The sequence below is a fragment of the Pipra filicauda genome, unplaced genomic scaffold (genome assembly GCF_003945595.2).
Source record: "Pipra filicauda isolate LSUMZ 115617 unplaced genomic scaffold, ASM394559v2 scaffold576_size465856_pilon, whole genome shotgun sequence".
Taxonomy (NCBI): domain Eukaryota; kingdom Metazoa; phylum Chordata; class Aves; order Passeriformes; family Pipridae; genus Pipra; species Pipra filicauda.
The window spans coordinates 1-21,846 of NW_024104727.1; the positions used below are offsets into that span (position 1 = coordinate 1).

A 21,846-nucleotide genomic window follows, 5' to 3' on the forward strand; every position below is an offset into this window, starting at 1 on the left:
CAGCAGGTTCCCGGAAAGCGGTGACGACAACTTCCTGGCCCGGTGGGCTGGAGCCTCTGACAAGCCAAAGGAATGCTGTGCTGCTCCACCTCTTACTAACAGACCGCAAAGACCTTGTTGGAGATGGGAAGGTGCGGGACAGCCGGGGCTGTAGAGACCATGGGATTGTGGTCGTCTGAAATTGCAGCCAGTGGGAAACACCTAAATAGCCAGGAGATGGAGGAGCCGACGAAAAAAAATAAACTTTTATTGCAAGAAAAGGGAGACTTCACTGGACAAACGGCAGTGAGGTGGCTCAGCTCAGTGGAGGTCGCAGCCCCCTTTTAGCCCCTTTGCCCGCAGCGCTGCTCCCTGCCCGTTTCTCCACTGGCTGACATACTCTGGGCTTACAGGCTTCCCGACACGCCTACTCTGTGCCCCCCATTACGTCCCGAAGAGGTGGCTCGGAAGGCCACTGACATTTTTCAAAGTGGAGGCCGCTTCAAAAGGGAGGACGTGGTCACCTGAGACCTTCTGTGCTGCTGACTGGGCCCCCTGTCTCCGGGCAAACGGCACCTCTTGGGAACTGACAACTGAGCGACCAGTGACTTCTCGCTTCTCCCTGCCAACCGTGCCTGCACGGTTTGCAAGAGCACCTTCCTATTGCTAAGAGTGGAGCTCGGGACGGCGGGAGGAGGAAGCAAGGCAGCCTGTAAGACTAGAAGCGTGGAGCTGAGGAGAGCTGCCTTGAGCCTCTTCAGGGATCTTCTTCCTTCTTGCCTGAAATCCTTTTTTCCCCTCACTCCCTGCTCTTGCTGCCCAGCCTCACTTCCTGCAACCCCTTCACCCATTTTCAGTCTGGTTCTGTCCCTCCTTCTTTTAATCCCCAGCTTTTCTCCAGAACAGCCAATTGACATCCACGGAATCACTATGCCCAGAACCACCAGGAGAGCTCCACAAGTTCAGAAGTTCAAGTGGGCAGAACCCCTCTTGGACATTCCCTTCCCTGCTTGGAACATCTGATTCCACGTGAGGAGCCAGCTGCTGAGCAGTCCCGAAAGCCCTCGTTTTCTAGACAGGAGCTCAACTCCAAGAGATCACAGCACAGACCTATAAAGCGCCTTTGACCCTGAGCGGACAGAACCCTGTTCTTCTTGTCCACGCTTGTCTTCCCACGGAATGGAGAGCCGAAAAAAACCTCTCCAGGGCAGGGCCAGAACTGACAGGTTTACGGCAGAGGCGCAGAAATTGCCCTGTCATTGCCTCCAGGATGATACGCTTGCTCCAGCATCCTTCCATCAGGGAGCTTTTGTCGGATTGTTTGGTCAGTTTTAGGTCAATTTTTGTCGGATTGTTTGGTCAGTTTTAGGTCAATTTATATCGCTTTCAGCAATGTCAGCTTCCAGTGGTGAGAAGTCATGAGAGTAGTCCCCAGAATCAGGTGATGCCCCTTGGTACCAAGACTTTGTCTTTAAGTGGCAAAGGTTTTTATTGACCTACTGGCTTCTGCAGAAGTCTCCTGTTTTTCCAGACTCCTAGACTCCTAGAGCGGTTTGTGTTGGAAGGAAGGGACCTGAAAGCTCATCTGCTTCCAACCACCCCTCTGCCACGGGCAGGGACACCTTCCGCTAGAGCAGCTTGCTCCAAGCCGCGTCCAACCTGGCTCTGAACACTTCCAGGGATGGGGCAGCCACAGCTTCTCTGGACAACCTGTGCCAGGGCCCCACCACTCACACAGGGAAGGCTTTCTTTGCCGTATGCCATCTAGGCCTGCCCTCTGCCGGCGCGAAGCCATTGCCCCTTGGTCTGTCACTGCAGTCCCTTGTAAACAGTGTCTCTTAGCCAAAGCCTTCTTGGTCCTCCCTGTTGTGTTGCAAAATTTGCAAGTTGCTGTTGTGCCAGGTGGCACCAGCCAAGCCCTGAGCCAGGTGCAGGACCTTGGCCTTGAGGTCTGAGGTCAGTGGGGCTGTTGAGCCTGGAGAAGAGGAGACTGAGGTCAGATCTCCTGGGGGGCTGCAGCTTCCTGCAAAGGGGGCATGTCCAGTTTCTTCTCGTGGGACCAGGACTGACGCGACGGGAATGGCCGTATCTTTGTCAGCGGATTCTTTAGGTGTGGACAAGAAATGTGCGTCCCGCGGAGTTGGGCCCTGGAACAGCCTTGCCCAGTGCAGTGTCACGTCCCCAGAGGCCATATCCAATACTTGGACACGCCTCATGCACAGGTTGTGTTGTCTTGCTGTCCTGCACAGGGCCAGGAGTTGGACTGGGCGACCCTTGTGGGTCCCTTCCAAGGCAGGATGTTCTGTGATTCGAGCTCTTTGGTTAAGCCTTCCTCTGCCCATGAAGAGCTGGCAAAGCTGTTGGGGGTGGGGCAGACAGCTGTTGGTGCTGTCTCTAGGACACAACAATGGCAGGCCTAACATTCCATCCCTGGAGACGCTCCAAGAGGAGCATCCAGACCTGTGTCCAGTCAACAGAAGCGACCGGCCACCGAGCGTGACTGACCATGGCCCTGTCAGCTCTGTGGCGCCGCTCTGTGAGCTGGAGATCAGCCCTGACCCGGCTCGTGCAGCTCTTCCGCTCCCCCCAAAGCTCCGGCACCAAAGGTGAGGACAGAGCCTGAGCCCGAAAGCCCCGCAGTGCACGGTGGGGACATTGACAGCCCTTCCTCCCCTGCACCTGGCCCTCCTCCTCCTCCTCAGCCCTCTCAGCGCCTGACGGCCCCAGCTCGGGAGGTGACTTCCAGGCTTTGCTCTTTCTCACAGGCGCAGCCAACCTGCCTCCACCACCCCCACTGGCAAGCACGCCTGGTGCTGCTGTTCCATCCAGTACTGCCCAGGGGGGCGCCATGGGCGTGGGAACACTGCTGGGGCAGACCAACTTGCCCCCCAGGGTCAACTGCAGCCCTACGACCATCAGGGGAGAGCAGTGGCCCCGGTCCCACCAGCGCGGCACAGCCAGCGCAGCCCTGCCAGCTCAGCCAACCCCTCCGGGACACCCCTGGGCAGTGGCAGCCCCCCAGACAGGAGCACCCCCATGGATGTGGACGTCACCCCGGCACTTAACATCAGCCTGGCCAGTGACGTCTCCATGGAGGAGGACGCCCCCCGCGGCTGCGACCTCTCGCTGGCCACCGACGTGTCCATGGAAGAGGACACCGCCCGCGGCTGCGACCTCTCGCTGGCCAGTGATGTCGCCATGGAGGAGGACACCTCCCCGCCCAGGCACACCACCGCCAGCCCCTCAGCCGCACTCCAGCTCCAAGCCATCAGGGAGCCTGGGGTGACTCCAGCCAGCCGCGCTCTGCTGAGTGGGAAGGTCCTGCCACAGGGGACTCAGGGGCGCTTGGCTTGCTCCCCGGGGGCTGCAGGGACCAGCCAGGATGGTGGCAGCAGCAGCGTCCCCGTGCCCACGGACCGTGGAGACACCAAGCTGGAAAGGCGGGGGGCGAAGAGGAAGAGGGGCTCTGAGCCAGGGCCTGCCATCAAGATCAAGGCTCCCGCAGCCGGGGCTGGGGCAGGAAGATTGGCTTAGGCCTGTTAAAGGGATAGGTCGTTTGGGGACCTATCCCAGTTTGAGGGATAGGTCGTTTGGGGACCTATCCCAGGTGAGGCATAGATCGTTTGGGGATCTATGCCAGTGGGAGGGATAGATCGTTTGGGGATCTATCCCAGCGGGAGGGAGGGAGGGTGTTTATGTGGGGAAGATGTAGATAGAGATGTAGGGAAGATGTAGAGATAGATGTAGACGTAGATCCGTAGATACTGTTACGTAGAAAACGTAACAGTTTTCTTCTGGTTACGGAATAAAAGATTTGATTCCAACACCTGCCTGTGTCTGCATGGAATGGGGAGGGAGTGCAGGGTGGCCCCAGCAAATGGCACCGAACAGATCCACCAAGGCCCAAAGGGCACCAAGGGCACCCAAAGGGCACCCCGGGCCTGAGTCACTGCCAGAGGTGCAGGCACTCCCGCAGGGTCACTCCCCTGCCCCCTTCGCCTGGGGAAGCAGCCCTTTGGCGTGGCAGCCGGGACACATGGGTCCCGTGCAGGACTCGCGCAGACGGCCCCACGCCCAAAGCAGCCCTGAGCAGAGCCTGGGCACCATCCTCCCGCTCTGGGGCTTTGGAAGGCTGCTCCCAGTGACCCCACCGTGTCCCCGGTCAGCCCAGCGCAGCCCCAGACAGGGCTCCTCCGGGCTGCCCTGGGGCTGCATTGGACAGGGCCCATAAGGGAGAGGGAAGAATGCGCTGGCAACCACATCCAGGGCCTCACAGGAGCCCAGGGAGACGACATCCGTAGATCTCTGGGAGGTGACACTCGGAAGGTCTCGACCTCTGTCTTGGGGTGGATGGCGAGCCACTCAGGAGTTGATGGGTCAGGATCAAAGGGCGGGCAGGCTGGGAATGGGCACACTGCTGTGGGGGTTTGCTCCAGGCCTCCTGAGCAGGAGCAAGATGTGGAGGAGACCTCTACAGGCAGCTTGAAGCAGCCTCCAGGTCACAGTCCCTGGTTCTCGGGGAGACTTCAACTGCCCTGGCGGCAGCTGGAGAAGCAACACAGCCAAGCACCAACAGTCCAGCAGGTTCCCGGAAAGCGGTGACGACAACTTCCTGGCCCGGTGGGCTGGAGCCTCTGACAAGCCAAAGGAATGCTGTGCTGCTCCACCTCTTACTAACAGACCGCAAAGACCTTGTTGGAGATGGGAAGGTGCGGGACAGCCGGGGCTGTAGAGACCATGGGATTGTGGTCGTCTGAAATTGCAGCCAGTGGGAAACACCTAAATAGCCAGGAGATGGAGGAGCCGACGAAAAAAAATAAACTTTTCTTGCAAGAAAAGGGAGACTTCACTGGACAAACGGCAGTGAGGTGGCTCAGCTCAGTGGAGGTCGCAGCCCCCTTTTAGCCCCTTTGCCCGCAGCGCTGCTCCCTGCCCGTTTCTCCACTGGCTGAGACACTCTGGGCTTACAGGCTTCCCGACACGCCTACTCTGTGCCCCCCATTACGTCCCGATGAGGTGGCTCGGAAGGCCACTGACATTTTTCAAAGTGGAGGCCGCTTCAAAAGGGAGGACGTGGTCACCTGAGACCTTCTGTGCTGCTGACTGGGCCCCCTGTCTCCGGGCAAACGGCACCTCTTGGGAACTGACAACTGAGCAACCAGTGACTTCTCGCTTCTCCCTGCCAACCGTGACTGCACTACACCCTTTGCAAGAGCACCTTCCTATTGCTAAGAGTGGAGCTCGGGACGGCGGGAGGAGGAAGCAAGGCAGCCTGTAAGACTAGAAGCGTGGAGCTGAGGAGAGCTGCCTTGAGCCTCTTCAGGGATCTTCTTCCTTCTTGCCTGAAATCCTTTTTTCCCCTCACTCACTGCTCTTGCTGCCCAGCCTCACTTCCTGCAACCCCTTCACCCATTTTCAGTCTGGTTCTGTCCCTCCTTCTTTTAATCCCCAGCTTTTCTCCAGAACAGTCAATTGACATCCACGGAATCACTATGCCCAGAACCGCCAGGAGAGCTCCACAAGTTCAGAAGTTCAAGTGGGCAGAACCCCTCTTGGACATACCCTTCCCTGCTTGGAACATCTGATTCCACGTGAGGAGCCAGCTGCTGAGCAGTCCCGAAAGCCCTCGTTTTCTAGACAGGAGCTCAACTCCAAGAGATCACAGCACAGACCTATAAAGCGCCTTTGACCCTGAGCGGACAGAACCCTGTTCTTCTTGTCCACGCTTGTCTTCCCACGGAATGGAGAGCCGAAAAAAACCTCTCCAGGGCAGGGCCAGAACTGACAGGTTTACGGCAGAGGCGCAGAAATTGCCCTGTCATTGCCTCCAGGATGATATGCTTGCTCCAGCATCCTTCCATCAGGGAGCTTTTGTCGGATTGTTTGGTCAGTTTTAGGTCAATTTATATCGCTTTCAGCAATGTCAGCTTCCAGTGGTGAGAAGTCATGAGAGTAGTCCCCAGAATCAGGTGATGCCCCTTGGTACCAAGACTTTGTCTTTAAGTGGCAAAGGTTTTTATTCACCTGCTGGCTTCTGCAGAAGTCTCCTGTTTTTCAAGACTCCTAGACTCCTAGAGCGGTTTGTGTTGGAAGGAAGGGACCTGAAAGCTCATCTGCTTCCAACCACCCCTCTGCCACGGGCAGGGACACCTTCCGCTAGAGCAGCTTGCTCCAAGCCGCGTCCAACCTGGCCCTGAACACTTCCAGGGATGGGGCAGCCAGAGCTTCTCTGGACAACCTGTGCCAGGGCCCCACCACTCTCCCAGGGAAGGCTTTCTTTGCCGTATGCCATCTAAGCCTGCCCTCTGCCGGCGCGAAGCCATTGCCCCTTGGTCTGTCACTGCAGTCCCTTGTAAACAGTGTCTCTTAGCCAAAGCCTTCTTGGTCCTCCCTGTTGTGTTGCAAAATTTGCAAGTTGCTGTTGTGCCAGGTGGCACCAGCCAAGCCCTGAGCCAGGTGCAGGACCTTGGCCTTGAGGTCTGAGGTCAGTGGGGCTGTTGAGCCTGGAGAAGAGGAGACTGAGGTCAGATCTCATGGGGGGCTGCAGCTTCCTGCCAAGGGGCAGCGGCCATTTCTGCTCTGTGGGACCAGGGACAGGACGCGAGGGAATGGCCGGAGCTGTGTCAGCGGAGGCTTAGGTTGGACATTAGGAAAAGGTGCTTCCCCCGGAGGGTGGTGGGGCACTGGAACAGGCTGCCCAGGGCAGTGGTCACGGCCCCAAGGCTGCCAGAGCTCAAGGAGCGTTTGGACAACGCTCTCAGGCACAGGGTGGGATGGCTGTGCTGTCCTGCACAGGGCCAGGAGTTGGACTGGGCGAGCCTTGTGGGTCCCTTCCAAGGCAGGATGTTCTGTGATTCGAGCTCTTTGGTTAAGCCTTCCTCTGCCCATGAAGAGCTGGCAAAGCTGTTGGGGGTGGGGCAGACAGCTGTTGGTGCTGTCTCTAGGACACAACAATGGCAGGCCTAACATTCCATCCCTGGAGACGCTCCAAGAGGAGCATCCAGACCTGTGTCCAGTCAACAGAAGCGACCGGCCACCGAGCGTGACGGACCATGGCCCTGTCAGCTCTGTGGCGCCGCTCTGTGAGCTGGAGATCAGCCCTGACCCGGCTCGTGCAGCTCTTCCGCTCCCCCCAAAGCTCCGGCACCAAAGGTGAGGACAGAGCCTGAGCCCGAAAGCCCCGCAGTGCACGGTGGGGACATTGACAGCCCTTCCTCCCCTGCACCTGGCCCTCCTCCTCCTCCTCAGTCCTCTCAGCGCCTGACGGCCCCAGCTCGGGAGGTGACTTCCAGGCTTTGCTCTTTCTCACAGGCTCAGCCAACCTGCCTCCACCAGCCCCACTGGCAAGCAGCCCTGGTGCTGCTGTTCCCTCCAGTACTGCCCAGGGGGGGCCCCAGGGCAGTGGGAAGCCGCTGGCTGGGGCAGACCAACGTGCCCCCCAGGGTCAACTGCAGCCCTACGACCATCAGGGGAGAGCAGTGGCCCCGGTCCCACCAGCGCGGCACAGCCAGCGCAGCCCTGCCAGCTCAGCCAACCCCTCCGGGACACCCCTGGGCAGTGGCAGCCCCCCAGACAGGAGCACCCCCATGGATGTGGACGTCACCCCGGCACTTAACATCAGCCTGGCCAGTGACGTCTCCATGGAGGAGGACGCCCCCCGCGGCTGCGACCTCTCGCTGGCCACCGACGTGTCCATGGAGGAGGACACCGCCCGCGGCTGCGACCTCTCGCTGGCCAGCGACGTCTCCATGGAGGAGGACGCCCCCCGAGGCTGCGACCTCTCGCTGGCCAGTGATGTCGCCATGGAGGAGGACACCTCCCCGCCCAGGCACACCACCGCCAGCCCCTCAGCCGCACTCCAGCTCCAAGCCATCAGGGAGCCTGGGGTGACTCCAGCCAGCCGCGCTCTGCTGAGTGGGAAGGTCCTGCCGCAGGGGACTCAGGGGCGCTTGGCTTGCTCCCCGGGGGCTGCAGGGACCAGCCAGGATGGTGGCAGCAGCAGCGTCCCCGTGCCCACGGACCGTGGAGACACCAAGCTGGAAAGGCGGGGGGCGAAGAGGAAGAGGGGCTCTGAGCCAGGGCCTGCCATCAAGATCAAGGCTCCCGCAGCCGGGGCTGGGGCAGGAAGATTGGCTTAGGCCTGTTAAAGGGATAGGTCGTTTGGGGACCTATCCCAGTTTGAGGGATAGGTCGTTTGGGGACCTATCCCAGGTTGAGGCATAGATCGTTTGGGGATCTATGCCAGTGGGAGGGATAGATCGTTTGGGGATCTATCCCAGCGGGAGGGAGGGAGGGTGTTTATGTGGGGAAGATGTAGATAGAGATGTAGGGAAGATGTAGAGGTAGATGTAGACGTAGATCCGTAGATACTGTTACGTAGAAAACGTAACAGTTTTCTTCTGGTTACGGAATAAAAGATTTGATTCCAACACCTGCCTGTGTCTGCATGGAATGGGGAGGGAGTGCAGGGTGGCCCCAGCAAATGGCCCCAAGCAGATCCACCAAGGCCCAAAGGGCACCAAGGGCACCCAAAGGGCACCCCGGGCCTGAGTCACTGCCAGAGGTGCAGGCACTCACGCAGGGTCACTCCCCTGCCCCCTTCGCCTGGGGAAGCAGCCCTTTGGCGTGGCAGCCAGGACACATGGGTCCCGTGCAGGACTCGCGCAGACGGCCCCACGCCCAAAGCAGCCCTGAGCAGAGCCTGGGCACCATCCTCCCGCTCTGGGGCTTTGGAAGGCTGCTCCCAGTGACCCCACTGGGGTGTCCCCGGTCAGCCCAGCGCAGCCCCAGACAGGGCTCCTCCGGGCTGCCCTGGGGCTGCATTGGACAGGGCCCATAAGGGAGAGGGAAGAATGCGCTGGCAACCACATCCAGGGCCTCACAGGAGCCCAGGGAGACGACATCCGTAGATCTCTGGGAGGTGACACTCGGAAGGTCTCGACCTCTGTCTTGGGGTGGATGGCGAGCCACTCAGGAGTTGATGGGTCAGGATCAAAGGGCGGGCAGGCTGGGAATGGGCACACTGCTGTGGGGGTTTGCTGCAGGCCTCCTGAGCAGGAGCAAGATGTGGAGGAGACCTCTACAGGCAGCTTGAAGCAGCCTCCAGGTCACAGTCAAGATGTGGAGGAGACCTCTACAGGCAGCTTGAAGCAGCCTCCAGGTCACAGTCCCTGGCTCTCGGGGAGACTTCAACTGCCCTGGCGGCAGCTGGAGAAGCAACACAGCCAAGCACCAACAGTCCAGCAGGTTCCCGGAAAGCGGTGACGACAACTTCCTGGCCCGGTGGGCTGGAGCCTCTGACAAGCCAAAGGAATGCTGTGCTGCTCCACCTCTTACTAACAGACCGCAAAGACCTTGTTGGAGATGGGAAGGTGCGGGACAGCCGGGGCTGTAGAGACCATGGGATTGTGGTCGTCTGAAATTGCAGCCAGTGGGAAACACCTAAATAGCCAGGAGATGGAGGAGCCGACGAAAAAAATAAACTTTTCTTGCAAGAAAAGGGAGACTTCACTGGACAAACGGCAGTGAGGTGGCTCAGCTCAGTGGAGGTCGCAGCCCCCTTTTAGCCCCTTTGCCCGCAGCGCTGCTCCCTGCCCGTTTCTCCACTGGTTGAGACACTCTGGGCTTACAGGCTTCCCGACACGCCTACTCTGTGCCCCCCATTACGTCCCGATGAGGTGGCTCGGAAGGCCACTGACATTTTTCAAAGTGGAGGCCGCTTCAAAAGGGAGGACGTGGTCACCTGAGACCTTCTGTGCTGCTGACTGGGCCCCCTGTCTCCGGGCAAACGGCACCTCTTGGGAACTGACAACTGAGCAACCAGTGACTTCTCGCTTCTCCCTGCCAACCGTGACTGCACTACACCCTTTGCAAGAGCACCTTCCTATTGCTAAGAGTGGAGCTCGGGACGGCGGGAGGAGGAAGCAAGGCAGCCTGTAAGACTAGAAGCGTGGAGCTGAGGAGAGCTGCCTTGAGCCTCTTCAGGGATCTTCTTCCTTCTTGCCTGAAATCCTTTTTTCCCCTCACTCACTGCTCTTGCTGCCCAGCCTCACTTCCTGCAACCCCTTCACCCATTTTCAGTCTGGTTCTGTCCCTCCTTCTTTTAATCCCCAGCTTTTCTCCAGAACAGCCAATTGACATCCACGGAATCACTATGCCCAGAACCGCCAGGAGAGCTCCACAAGTTCAGAAGTTCAAGTGGGCAGAACCCCTCTTGGACATACCCTTCCCTGCTTGGAACATCTGATTCCACGTGAGGAGCCAGCTGCTGAGCAGTCCCGAAAGCCCTCGTTTTCTAGGCAGGAGCTCAACTCCAAGAGATCACAGCACAGACCTATAAAGCGCCTTTGACCCTGAGCGGACAGAACCCTGTTCTTCTTGTCCACACTTGTCTTCCCATGGAATGGAAAGTATATCATTTGCATTACATTCCTCAGGTTAGCAATATCTTTTAATTCTTTCGAAAGTACCACTGATTTGCCGGATAGTAAAGATGCCTTGGGATGAAATTCCGGTCATGGGTAAGAATCTTCTGCTGCCTGTCACTGCCTCGGGATTTCACTGCAGAGTGTAGTTACAAAATCATGACACAATAATTCTGAGTGTAGCAGAAACTGGGGTGTTTATGATACATTTAGACTAAATAATGAGGTTACTTTCCAAAGCTCCTGAAGGAAGCTTTTGGCACATCCAGTGATGAACTCTGACACTTTCATTTTGTTCTTCTGGACCCAAAACCATCTTTCCTATTGATTCTAGATAGCTGTCTTCATCCATATGTCAAAAAATAGATGAGTTTAGCTTTATTCTTGTTATAAACCTGTTCAGTCACCTTTGGTATTTCTGACATTGGTGAAGAGATGTTGTCTTTGAACCCTAAGGTAGCTTTATGCATGAAAATATTCATGATCCTGAGCATCGGTTGAAAAAGAAAAGAGTAGGAACTTACTACATCATTTCTTCTTAAAATAGCTGGCTTTCCATCCTAGAACATAAATCAACATTCAGGAAAAGACAGAACATTTACTAAGGTTTACATTCTACCAGACTTTGGGTAATAGGTAGTTCCAGTCTATTAGACCTTACACAGCTTTCTCAAATGCTGCTGGGCAGGAAAAGTCAGTGCAACAATCCAGCAGTGGTGTGGCTGAAGTAAGAACCTTTTATCTCTTCATCTCCATAGTCAAATGTTGCTTTTAGATGTAGAGAAGTTATGTGTCTCTCATATTCAGTTTCTTTTAAAATCCTTTCAAAAGGACATTGGCATCTAAGACCAGAGTCAGTCTGTAGGAGGCTTTTTGGTCACAAATGAAAGGAGCACAGATATATTTTTATTTCTCTTTTAAACCCTGATTACCAGGAAGCGGAAGTGTTTCTCAAATACCTTGGTTCCAGTGCCCTGAGGTATTTAATGGAAAGAGAAAATTATGAAGGTCGTGTATTAATATTTCATTGAACACCAGTCAAAAATAGTTGCCTGGCAAATGTGTTATACCTTCTCACCTGCACAGAATTGCCATTGCCCTCCATTAAGGACCTTATTCCAATTAGTTTCTTCCAATGGATGGGGGAAGGGAAGTATGTCGTGTGTGCAGTGCTGGAATAGAGAATGAGATTTTTGCAACCTTTCATTTAAAAAGAAATCCTCAGGGGCCTACGAATGGCAGGTTGTACTAGTGATCACTCAGAGGTGTTCAGACCTAATGGCACGATGACACCAAAGCTAACCTTTCTTCACCAACCTCCTTTGTGTCAAGGACTGACATTGCTGATTTCAGAAAGAAATTATTGCTTCTCCCCTTGCATTACTCTGTTGAGGAAAATGCTGGTTGGAAATCACTTTTTTGCTGTTTTGATTGAATGCATCAGGACTCTGGATATTTCTTCTTTCTTTAAAGGCATGCATTAGAATGCTGGGTATCTGGAGCTCACTATGGAAAATATTCTAGTTGGGTTGTTGAACTGCCTGCCAGGAAAGACTGATGGTTTGTTTCAGTAAAGAAAATTAAACTAAAATAAGATCTGAAGCTCTGGCCACAGCCCGAGTTGAGGTGTATTTGTGTTTCTAAAGGATTCCTAAAGAAACTTAATTTAATACTAAAACCAAAAGAAAATATTTTGTATTTGTGCTTAGTTTTTTCTGATGGTGGCTGAAGTCAGTACAAATGATATCTACAAAATGACAGTCAAAGATTTTTGTCTTAAAAGAAAGTTGGAAAAAATACTAGCTCTCTCCAAAACAATTGTTCTTTTTAGGCTGTTGGGCTAATTTTGCAGACATGAGAACTGCAACTAATCACAGTGAAATCAGACTGCTTGGTGCTACCTCAGACACATGTTGAGTTCTTGAAACCATAAAGGTGGGCTCTTACACAGCTAGCAGTGTTCTCAAGAAGAGTCAAGAACCTATGTGAAAATCATACATTTTTCTGTGTCTGAGTTGCAGGAGTTTGACCAAGGTTTGCTCCACTCAGCCCTTTTGTAACACTCTCTGTTCTTGTAACACCCCTGTTCTTGCAGTCTTGCTCATGTTCTTGCAACCTTTCAGTACTTTCCAGGAGTTCATCAGTTTGCAGTGACTCCATTTTCTCTGTCCATCTTGTCCACATGCACTACCAAACAGCTTTTCCTCCTGTGAGTGTCCCTGGGCAGAGATTCCTGGAAAAATACTTGTTTCTGCAACAATAACTTCTAGGGTTCACCCGCACCATAAAGGGACAGATGACAGTAAATGACAGATAGGAGCTACCTTTACATGACTCCTCAGAAGACTGGGACATAGAGAAAAGATGTGCTACAAAGAGATACATTTTCATAAGGATGTCCCCAAAATTACCACATACCGTGTTATGAATCTTTGCAACTGGATAGTCCCTATCATCTACAAATTTTAAACAAGCAGTACTTGAGATGAGGAGTGCAGGCAGAGGACATTTTGCCTTAACATTGTCCCACAGGTTTTCTACAAAATATACATGAGCAATAATACATGCAACAGGGCACAAGAGTATTAGCACAAGGGTTTGGACAAGAAATGGAAAACTTCTCTCACTTGAAACTCAAAAACATACATAGATCAAAAAAATAAATCAGAAAAGTATGTGTATTTACCCCAGAAAGCATTAACATCAGAACTGATTGTATTATTATTTAAGAAAATACATTAGTAATTGGGTAGAAGAGAGAAAAAAGGGACAGTTCAAATATCTTTAACGCTAGTAAATGAGGGAGGTAGTGAGGGATACATCCATCTAGCTGTTACAAAAATAGAAATGTTGAAAAAGTCTATAAAATGTCACTTTTTATTGTTGCTCTAAGCTCATTTTCAGTAGTCTCCCCACTACCTGCTCTACACAGAGAATTATTCTGGTTTTTTTAAGATTTTTTCCCCATGTTAGTTTGCATCATATATTTTTATTAAACCAATTGCCAAGTAATTTGCATCATATTACTTAATTAAAGGGAAATTGTTTTGCTGAGGAGTCTGTTGGAGGATGAATGGAATCAATCAACTTCAATCAATTAGCCTTTTCATAAAGGCATAGTCCTTGGGAAACAAAAATGCAATGCTATTATACTGCCCAGAAAATATGACACTGTGGTATATCTTAAATGTTTATGACAAGTCCACTATACTATGCAGGAACAATCTTTTTTATAACTCAGGTAAAAATATAAAAAATTAAAGGGCCTATTTTAACAAGGGTTGGAATGCTAATAGGTGGCCATTAATTATCCACAGATGATTAAGGGGAAAATGAGGCAGAAGAAAAATTTTCCAGGCCATCACTTCCACTGGGAACATCAGGATTTCAAACACTAGTAGGAGTTAGAAGAGTGTCTTGGTGAAATAAAAAGATATTTTACCTATTTTCCTGCACTAACATGTCAACTTTTCCATAATTATTGCAGTACAGCAGTCATGCTGTAAAACTGATAATTATACTTCTACAGTTCTTGATATTTTACTAGTACTAGGTATAATTTGTCTCTGTGGCACCATGCCGTGCTAGGCCCTTGTATATAAATGCATAGAGTGCTGCAGTCCTAATGTGCTCCAGGATACCCTGATGACAATTCCTTCCAGAAGATGTATCATGCCTAATATTGCTAATTTACAAAGTGATAGGATAGCAGTTCTAATTCTGTTTTGGACAGGAAGCTCCTAAAATCTTTGTATATTTCTCCCTTGCTTCTCCAAAATTCCTGTGTCCTCCTCTCTGCCCTTCTCTATCATGTACCCTGTAACAAAATCCTTGAAAGACCATTCCTTCTTACATTCAGAAACACTGGAGGGGGGGAAGGGTGTTTCTCTGTTATCTGCTTTCAACCTCTACTCTGAAAGCTGAAGAGAGAAAACAGTTTAGATGTCTAGTTTGGCTGTTGGAAATGAAACAATAAATAGCAAAATACTATGGCCCTCTGTTGTTCTGGAGGCAATGGAAAATGACACCACACATGGCTAAAGGAAGCCATCGTTCAAACTTTGGTGTGGGCAGGGGTTCGTGTCCATGCAAGCAACAACAATGGCTGTTGGACCTGGCGCTGGGACACCAAATCAGGAACAGCCTTTTTCATCATCCTTCACAACACAGTTTTCACTCAGTGGTTTCGCTTTTCCTGTAAAACCTCTCCTGTATGTTGCTTTTCTTCTTTTTTTTTTTTCTTTCTTTTTCACCTTCACCCACCTTCAAGGTATTTATTTGCTGGGGTAGTGAGAACACTTGCTTAGTGTCATAGAGAACAAGATTTTTTTTTTTTGCCTAATGACAAATAGTAATTGGTCTTCATCATGCAGGCAGTAAAAAGAAAGAAAGGAAAAGTGAGTGAAGCCTCAGTAGCTGCTAAGATCTCATAACCATTTTTTTACTCTGATAAGTTAGCTTCAACAGCACTTGACTGAAACAGCCTGCAATCTGATATTGTAGCTTCAGCCTGGTTCTTTGAGTAAGCACTAATAGCAGAGCAAAGTACAGGCTACACTGAAATCAGACACTCCTGAATTAATCTCAGTTGTGTATTGATAGAAACAGTAATGTGGAGTTTGGGTTTATTTCCAGTTTGCTTGATGACATTAACTGTTTTAAGGCTTTATTTCTGAAAAGGAGACATTCCTGATTTTCTGTCGTTTGTATTTCAGTACACTTTTTTTTTTGATTTTGCAAACAAAAATTGGGAGTACTCAGGATTTTTCCTTGCCACAACTAAACATCTTGATTTCAGTATCTTGATCAGTTCTGGACACATTTTTTTAAAGTTTATTAGTCATAAAGCAGAGTTTACGTTTATCACAATCCCTATAGGCAGTATATAAAATCCATACTAATCATATTTGCCTGCTTTCCCTGAGCAGGAAAAGAAATGAGTAAATTAGCTTCCCAGATTATCTGTTTTTCTCCTGGCATGGGACTTCTGGCAACAGAATAGTATAATGACAATTACAGCCCTCCCCCCCCTCCTCCTTTTTCTTTTAAATGGTGTTTGCCACTTGTAGCTAGTACAGGTACAATCAAATTGAAAGCAGGAATCGCTAGAGAAAAATCAAAATATATTGAAAACACTCTTCCAATCCATGAAATAAATCAATGACTCTAATGCTGTCTTTCCCCTGACATCCCAAAGAACTTCTTGCACTTGTGGGGAGTAGTATTCATTGTAGTTTTACTGTAACTCAAGTGGTGGCAGAGATGTGAAAAAGTAAGAATAAGTTTTGTTACAGTAAAAAGGATCTTGGTCTGATGTCTCGGAATGCAGAGATATGTTCCAAGTCACACTAAAATTTCAGGAATTTACACTTGAAAATATTATGTGTACCTGTGCATGGCAGCAGACCTAAAGCTTTAGCAGTATTGCTTGTAAGAGACAACATACTTGTGGGCATGCACTGTTCAGTTTCTAGGCTGGAACAGAGTCTCTTCTATATTTATTTGAACATATATATTAAAAGCAAATATTTTAACATTGGTGAAGAATACAAATAGTGCAAAGAAAACTTGTTAATTTGTGCTGAAGTGCTTTTTGCTAATTGCCTGAGTTGTTTGTGGCAGAATTTGGCTGCAGGAGGAAAGAATACTGGCACGCAGGTGACTCAGCTGAGGTTTGACTGGGAAGAGGAAGTGCTCTAGCCTAAGTGATGTCCAAGTCATGCCTATAAACTTTATCCTAAACCTAAGCAGATAGTTTATTTATGAAGTTGTTGAAGGGGGAAACCACTCCAATTTGTTGCCATTTGTTCCACTTATGGGAATTTAAAAAAATGTAGCAAACATGGAGTTTGTTAGGAAGGTGACATGGGTGCACTTGGTGTTAAGAAGCAAAGAGTCCTCCTCGTTCCACAACCATAGAGAGATCGATGTACCTAAACTGGATTAAGGTGCAATGTGTGCTAAGACCTCTGAACAGGTTGGCTGTTGCACATCCAACACCTTTTTCAGCTCTTCTGGTGTGGTTGGGAGTGTGATGTTGTTAAATCCTTGGTAGGAAGTTTCATGCTGTGACCATTAATGAGGGAGCTGCTTGTCCCTTTCATAACATTAGTTGTAGTTCAGTTTCACCATAATTGAAACTCTCCTGGCTGTAGCACCATTCAGGCGATGGACAATTTAAGTCTATATAATGTATATTTTACTGCAAGAATGAATTTAGCAGCTCTTCAGGCAAGCAGAACATTAGCCCTTGCAGCAGCGTTTATTTGTAGGTCAGCCCAGGAGTGCCAGCCCTTTTGGGCTTACTTTTTATGTTTTCTGGGAGCTGATAAATTCTAGTGATATTAATGTTATTGTGGCATGTAACTACTTCTGGGTTAAACTGATCTCTGTGTTACTCAGGTTGGTTTTGAATTTCTGTTATGAAAATGCAGACGTGTGATTCCTTTACACTTTGTATGTTGGACTAACAAAAGGTCTGTGAAGCTGCTGCTCAGTGTGGTCATGGCTCAGGTAGCTTGCTGTAAATCATTTCCAGTTCTGGATGTGTGTACCATCAGTGGGAGTTAACAGGGTGTTTGGTTATTCTTATCCCTTTTAGGAATAGAGGGGTTGTGGTCTTTTAATAATATTCAAAGCATATGTCTGTGACAATGCTGCTTTAATTGTTCAGATGGATTGGGTCTGTTCATTTGATACATTCATAGTTTCTCAAAGTTAGCATTTTTTAAAGAGCATTGTACCAATGTGATATTTATTGCATATCAATAACTGATTCTGATGTGCATTACGGCACCAGGTAGTGCTCTTGATTTACCAGCCACTGTGAAACTTTTTCTGCAGGGACATTCAAGTGTTTTTTTGACTTCAGATCATTATGAAATAAAATAAGAAGTTTTTGCTCAGAATTTACAAGAAATAAATGTGTCTGCATAGTTGCCATTACATTGCAGAAATGAAATTTTAGGAAGGACTGAGAAAAGAAGGCCAAATAATCATAGCAGCAGTGCACTTGCAGCATTTCAACAGCCTGTTTAATTGTCGGTTTTCCTACAGCTGGAAGTAATCATTCTTTTATATAGTCAGTAAATGTTTTTACTTTTAAACATTGTGGTGAAGTTAACAAGAAGAATTATGAAGAAAAATTAGTTAACTATGAAGAATTATGTAATCATGAAGCCCATGGGTCATTTGGCAAAGAGAAATGAAGGAAAAGAGTTGACTTCAAACCTCTGAAGTACATATGATTGCTATATTACTTGTCCAGTGACACATCTTACTAAACTGCATAAACAAATATCTTTTAATACTTTTTCCCTAGAAGTAGCCTTTCCAAAAAACAGTTTGAACTGGGAAAAAAATTTCTTATCTCAATGTTTCTGCTTAGGCAATAATGATAAAAATTAGATCTACTAGGAAAACGCTTTTTAACCTTTATTCGTAGCATAAATCAAGAGGCTCATTTTTCACAGTCTCTTTCTATAGAATTCAATTAAAGGTCAGATTTGTAATGGGGGATCCTAATTATTAATGTATTGCCTATTTTGAATTATTAATGAGTTGACATATTTGCATAATGGGTAAAGAAAATGCCCAAGAACAACTTTTATAGCATATTAAAATCCTTCAAAAATATTTAATCAAAGTCTTTTTTCATATCCTGGGGGTATTTTAACTTTTTATCATTATGTCAATACTTAACAAATAAATTCAAAATGTTTTACAGTTAAAAATTAGTGTAGTTATATATCACTAAAGGGAATTAATCTTGTTTTGAGCTGGTATATGAGTCATAAAGCTGGAAGCTTCAGACTGGGCAGCTCTACTGTAAAAGGAAGACACCATCATATGCTAGTTGAGCATTTTGTGTTTTCTTACAAGAGGCAGCAAAAGTTTAAGAACAGTAAAATTAGCAGGACCATGAAAGTGGAGAAAATAGTCATAAGCATTAGCTTAATATTTTGTCACCAATGTCAGTGTGTTAAAACAGTGATGGACTTAATTTACCTGACTGAGGTCCAGGCTGGGATCACTGTATGCTAGTTATATAGTAATGACAATATATTATCAGAGAATGTTGAAAAGATCGTAAATTTTATGGTAGAAGTAATATTACTACATTCTTGCACCAAAACCTTACCAAAAGTCTCAGGTGGCACCACCATATCAACAATCGGTGCATGGTTAAAATGATCCAGTGTAGGTGAACCTTATTACATTTCCTACCTGGAAAATTATGGAAGATATTATGAGGAGCAAAGGGTATATTTTGATGATAACCAAGTACCTATTTTGTTTATTGGCTTTTTAGAAGATAGACTGTTTTATGGAAAGGTCAAAGTTTATTCCTGATTTTTGCTTTTATGACCCAATTTACTGCAGTAGATTATTGTTCCAAAGGCAAAATTCAACTGCTCACATTGCATAAAGGATTTCTTGTTGTAAAATGGAGTTGGGAAAAGAAAAAATAAGAACTTATGATAGAGTTTTTTTCTAGGGAGATGTTTTCCATATTTACACAACTGAGACACTAATGGATATTAGATCCACCGACAAAACATTTGAATATACTTTATCGTAACTTCTCAAAGGAATGTCTTGCACAACCAAAGACACTTTGCAAGATTAAAGATACTTCTAGTATAGATTTTTCTCCTTATTTCAAACTAACAGAAATGCAAAATCTCAGATTTTTCCACCCATATCTATTATCATTCCATTCCAACCATTAGCTACTGAGTAACACTCTGGCTTGAAGCCACTGGGAAGATCCTGTTTTGCGGTTACTGCTACCACAAACCACATTATCATTAAATGCTAAAGTCTATCTATAGGTCAAGGTCAGGCCAGGGAGATGATTGGGGAACAAGGTAACTGTCATGGAGCAGTCAGAGTTCTCATTTGGATTATATCATAAGAGAAATGGAGTTGAAAGATGCAAGTAAAAAGCCCTATTATAAACTGGGATGGTTATATATAATGAAAGAGTTTACTTCTAGTCAAGTGGACTCTCTATTAGTGCTTAAAAATTGGTAAAATTGGAGTAGTGTCTCCTCTCCATTCCTTGGCAAATGTCTTGCACAGCAGGACCGGTGTGATCAAATGGCGCCTTTTGCACCTGACCTTGTGTAAGCAAGGGACATTTCACAAAGTGGACTTCATAGTGTGTTTTATAGATGGCATAAAGCCCTTTCAGTTTTCACTTCACAAGGCAGCAATTCAGGATGTAATTGTCACTTGGCAGACTTTTCAGCCATAAAGAAGGACCATTGGAGATAATAGGAAAGGGATCAAGCAACTCAGTGACTCCAAATCCGTTAGCATCCTTCTTCTGGATATTAGTATTCTGTAACTTGTAGTCTACTTTCCAGGGCAGACTCATTCTATTACTCTCCACTCTTCTGCTTCTTATATTGTCATCTGAACACATTGTAATGACATCTTATGTAATTTGACTAATATTCATCACAAATGGTTCATAAGTCACAGGATGAGACGGGGTGAGAATAGTGAAGTCAACAAAACCTTTGATGCAAATCTCAATTACTGGAATGGTGCTGTACCAGTTTGGCTACATGAAGCACTCTTAATATGAAGGAAATGTTTTCAATCACTCCTCTCCACAGAGCAGAATTCTACTTCCATTCCACTTAGGGATCATGAAAATCAGCAATACAAATTTCTGTCCCACTCCAGGATGATTCAACAGAGCAATTCTTTGTAGAACCCTGCTAAAACATACCTGCTATATTTCATTTCATGAACCTCACAAGATTATTCCATGGGTCTCAGTGCTATGTCACTTCAATTACTGATACTTAGCAAATTCTTACATTCAGCTGGTGGTGTGAGGTGATTTAATCTGCTTGCTTTTAATTACATCCTGTATTCCAAATGAAGCCTTCTTATGTTTTCCTTTTCATCCCTCCCCTAATGTCTCCTTTTACAACATGTCAATGCCACTCTACTTGGTAGTTTCCATAAATTTCTCTTAACTCCTGCTGACTTGTCTAACTCCTCAGGTTATTGAGGTTACCCAACCAATAAAAAGGGATGAAAAAAAAAAAAGGGGAAAAAATGTTGACGCTGAGGTCTGGAGCAGGCTTCTGAAAAAGATCCTATTTAAACTCCCTGAATAATCTTGAATATAACATCAAAGATTTTCTATAAGAGATCCCAGCTCCTGTGGTAAGCTGCAGCTGCAGCACAAAGTTGGAAAGACACTCGGAAGGAGTAAAGGAAAATAATATAATTCAGAGGGAGAAAATGATCTTTAATATGCTTATTAAGGCAAATAAAACTCCCAAAGACCTAGGTAAAATGCCTCCTGTCATAGAGCCTGTACTACTGACCCTGGATTGCTTTTGCTTGTGGTCTCAGAAATGGAAAGAAAATTTAGAATGATTAGTTCTCAACACAAAATATCATTGCCTTGGTTCATATTACTAGAACTCTGAGAGTCTAAGAGTCCAAGTTTCACAAAATAGTAATTAACCCCCTTTGAGACAGAAAGTCTGAAGGATAATGAAGATTTTAAAAAGTATGTGAAAGCATATATATGTTTTTGTTATATTATTGGTATTAAATAAACAGTTACAGCTGAAAGAAGGTCTTAGATGAAAATATCTGATTTGTACTAGAGTAAAACTGAGAAAAGATGAGAAGTACTGTAGCTATGTCTGAGTAAGTACATAGTTTGAGATAAAATTGCAGTGATCTAAAGCCTGCAATTAGCTGGGACCTCTGTTCTTTTAGTGACTATTTACAAATCCTCCAGCCCTCCACAAGAAGAAGAGAGGAAAAAAAAAGAACAAGGAAAAAGGAAAACTTGATATCTCCGGAAAGGAAAATGATAATGATATTACCTCCTGGTGGAACTTATACCACCTTGTTATACATGCATGGTAAATATATTCCATTGCAAGAAATGTTCCACCAAAGAGTATTCACTTCAGAGAAATGATAACAATCTCAAAAAAGCTGGTCAGTGAGAAACGTGCTCTAAAATCCCGCAGCACGGAGCTGCTGCAGTTTCATTTACACTTGCTGCCCATCAATAGTGAATGCACTTCAGTTAATCACCTACCCCCCTTGATGAGGGCGATTGCCATTTCATAACTGTGATGAAAACTAGAGGGCAAAGATATTAAACTGATTTGTGTGTGTGTGTGTGTGTGTGTATTAATTCTGACCTCGTTTGCTGAGAACAAACTTTGGCAAAGACAAACAGAAATTCTTCCACATAGCATCTTTCCATAACAAAGGCCTGTCCTATAAATGCCTGTGGAACCACAAGAAACTTAAGCTGGTGGAGTAGCACTTGCAGAGTGGCTATCAGTAAATGACTTGTTGAAAATTTAATTCTCTGAATGTATCATGCGGTTTAGGAGGACAACATATTCTAGAGCAATCCTCTTTCCTTATGCTGTTTCTTCCGGATGGC

The 21,846-nt window shown here is 47.5% G+C and overlaps 1 protein-coding gene across 1 annotated transcript; it reads left to right on the top strand.

Annotated features, from left to right (window-relative positions):
- The first annotated feature begins 6,936 nt into the window (after positions 1-6,936).
- Positions 6,937-8,411, top strand: LOC113994754 (actin cytoskeleton-regulatory complex protein PAN1-like). Its single transcript, XM_039387549.1, has 2 exons — positions 6,937-7,131; positions 7,291-8,411. The coding sequence occupies exons 1-2, from the start codon at positions 7,032-7,034 to the stop codon at positions 8,115-8,117; spliced, it is 927 nt and encodes a 308-aa protein (XP_039243483.1). The 5' UTR covers positions 6,937-7,031; the 3' UTR covers positions 8,118-8,411.
- The last annotated feature ends 13,435 nt before the right edge of the window (positions 8,412-21,846 follow it).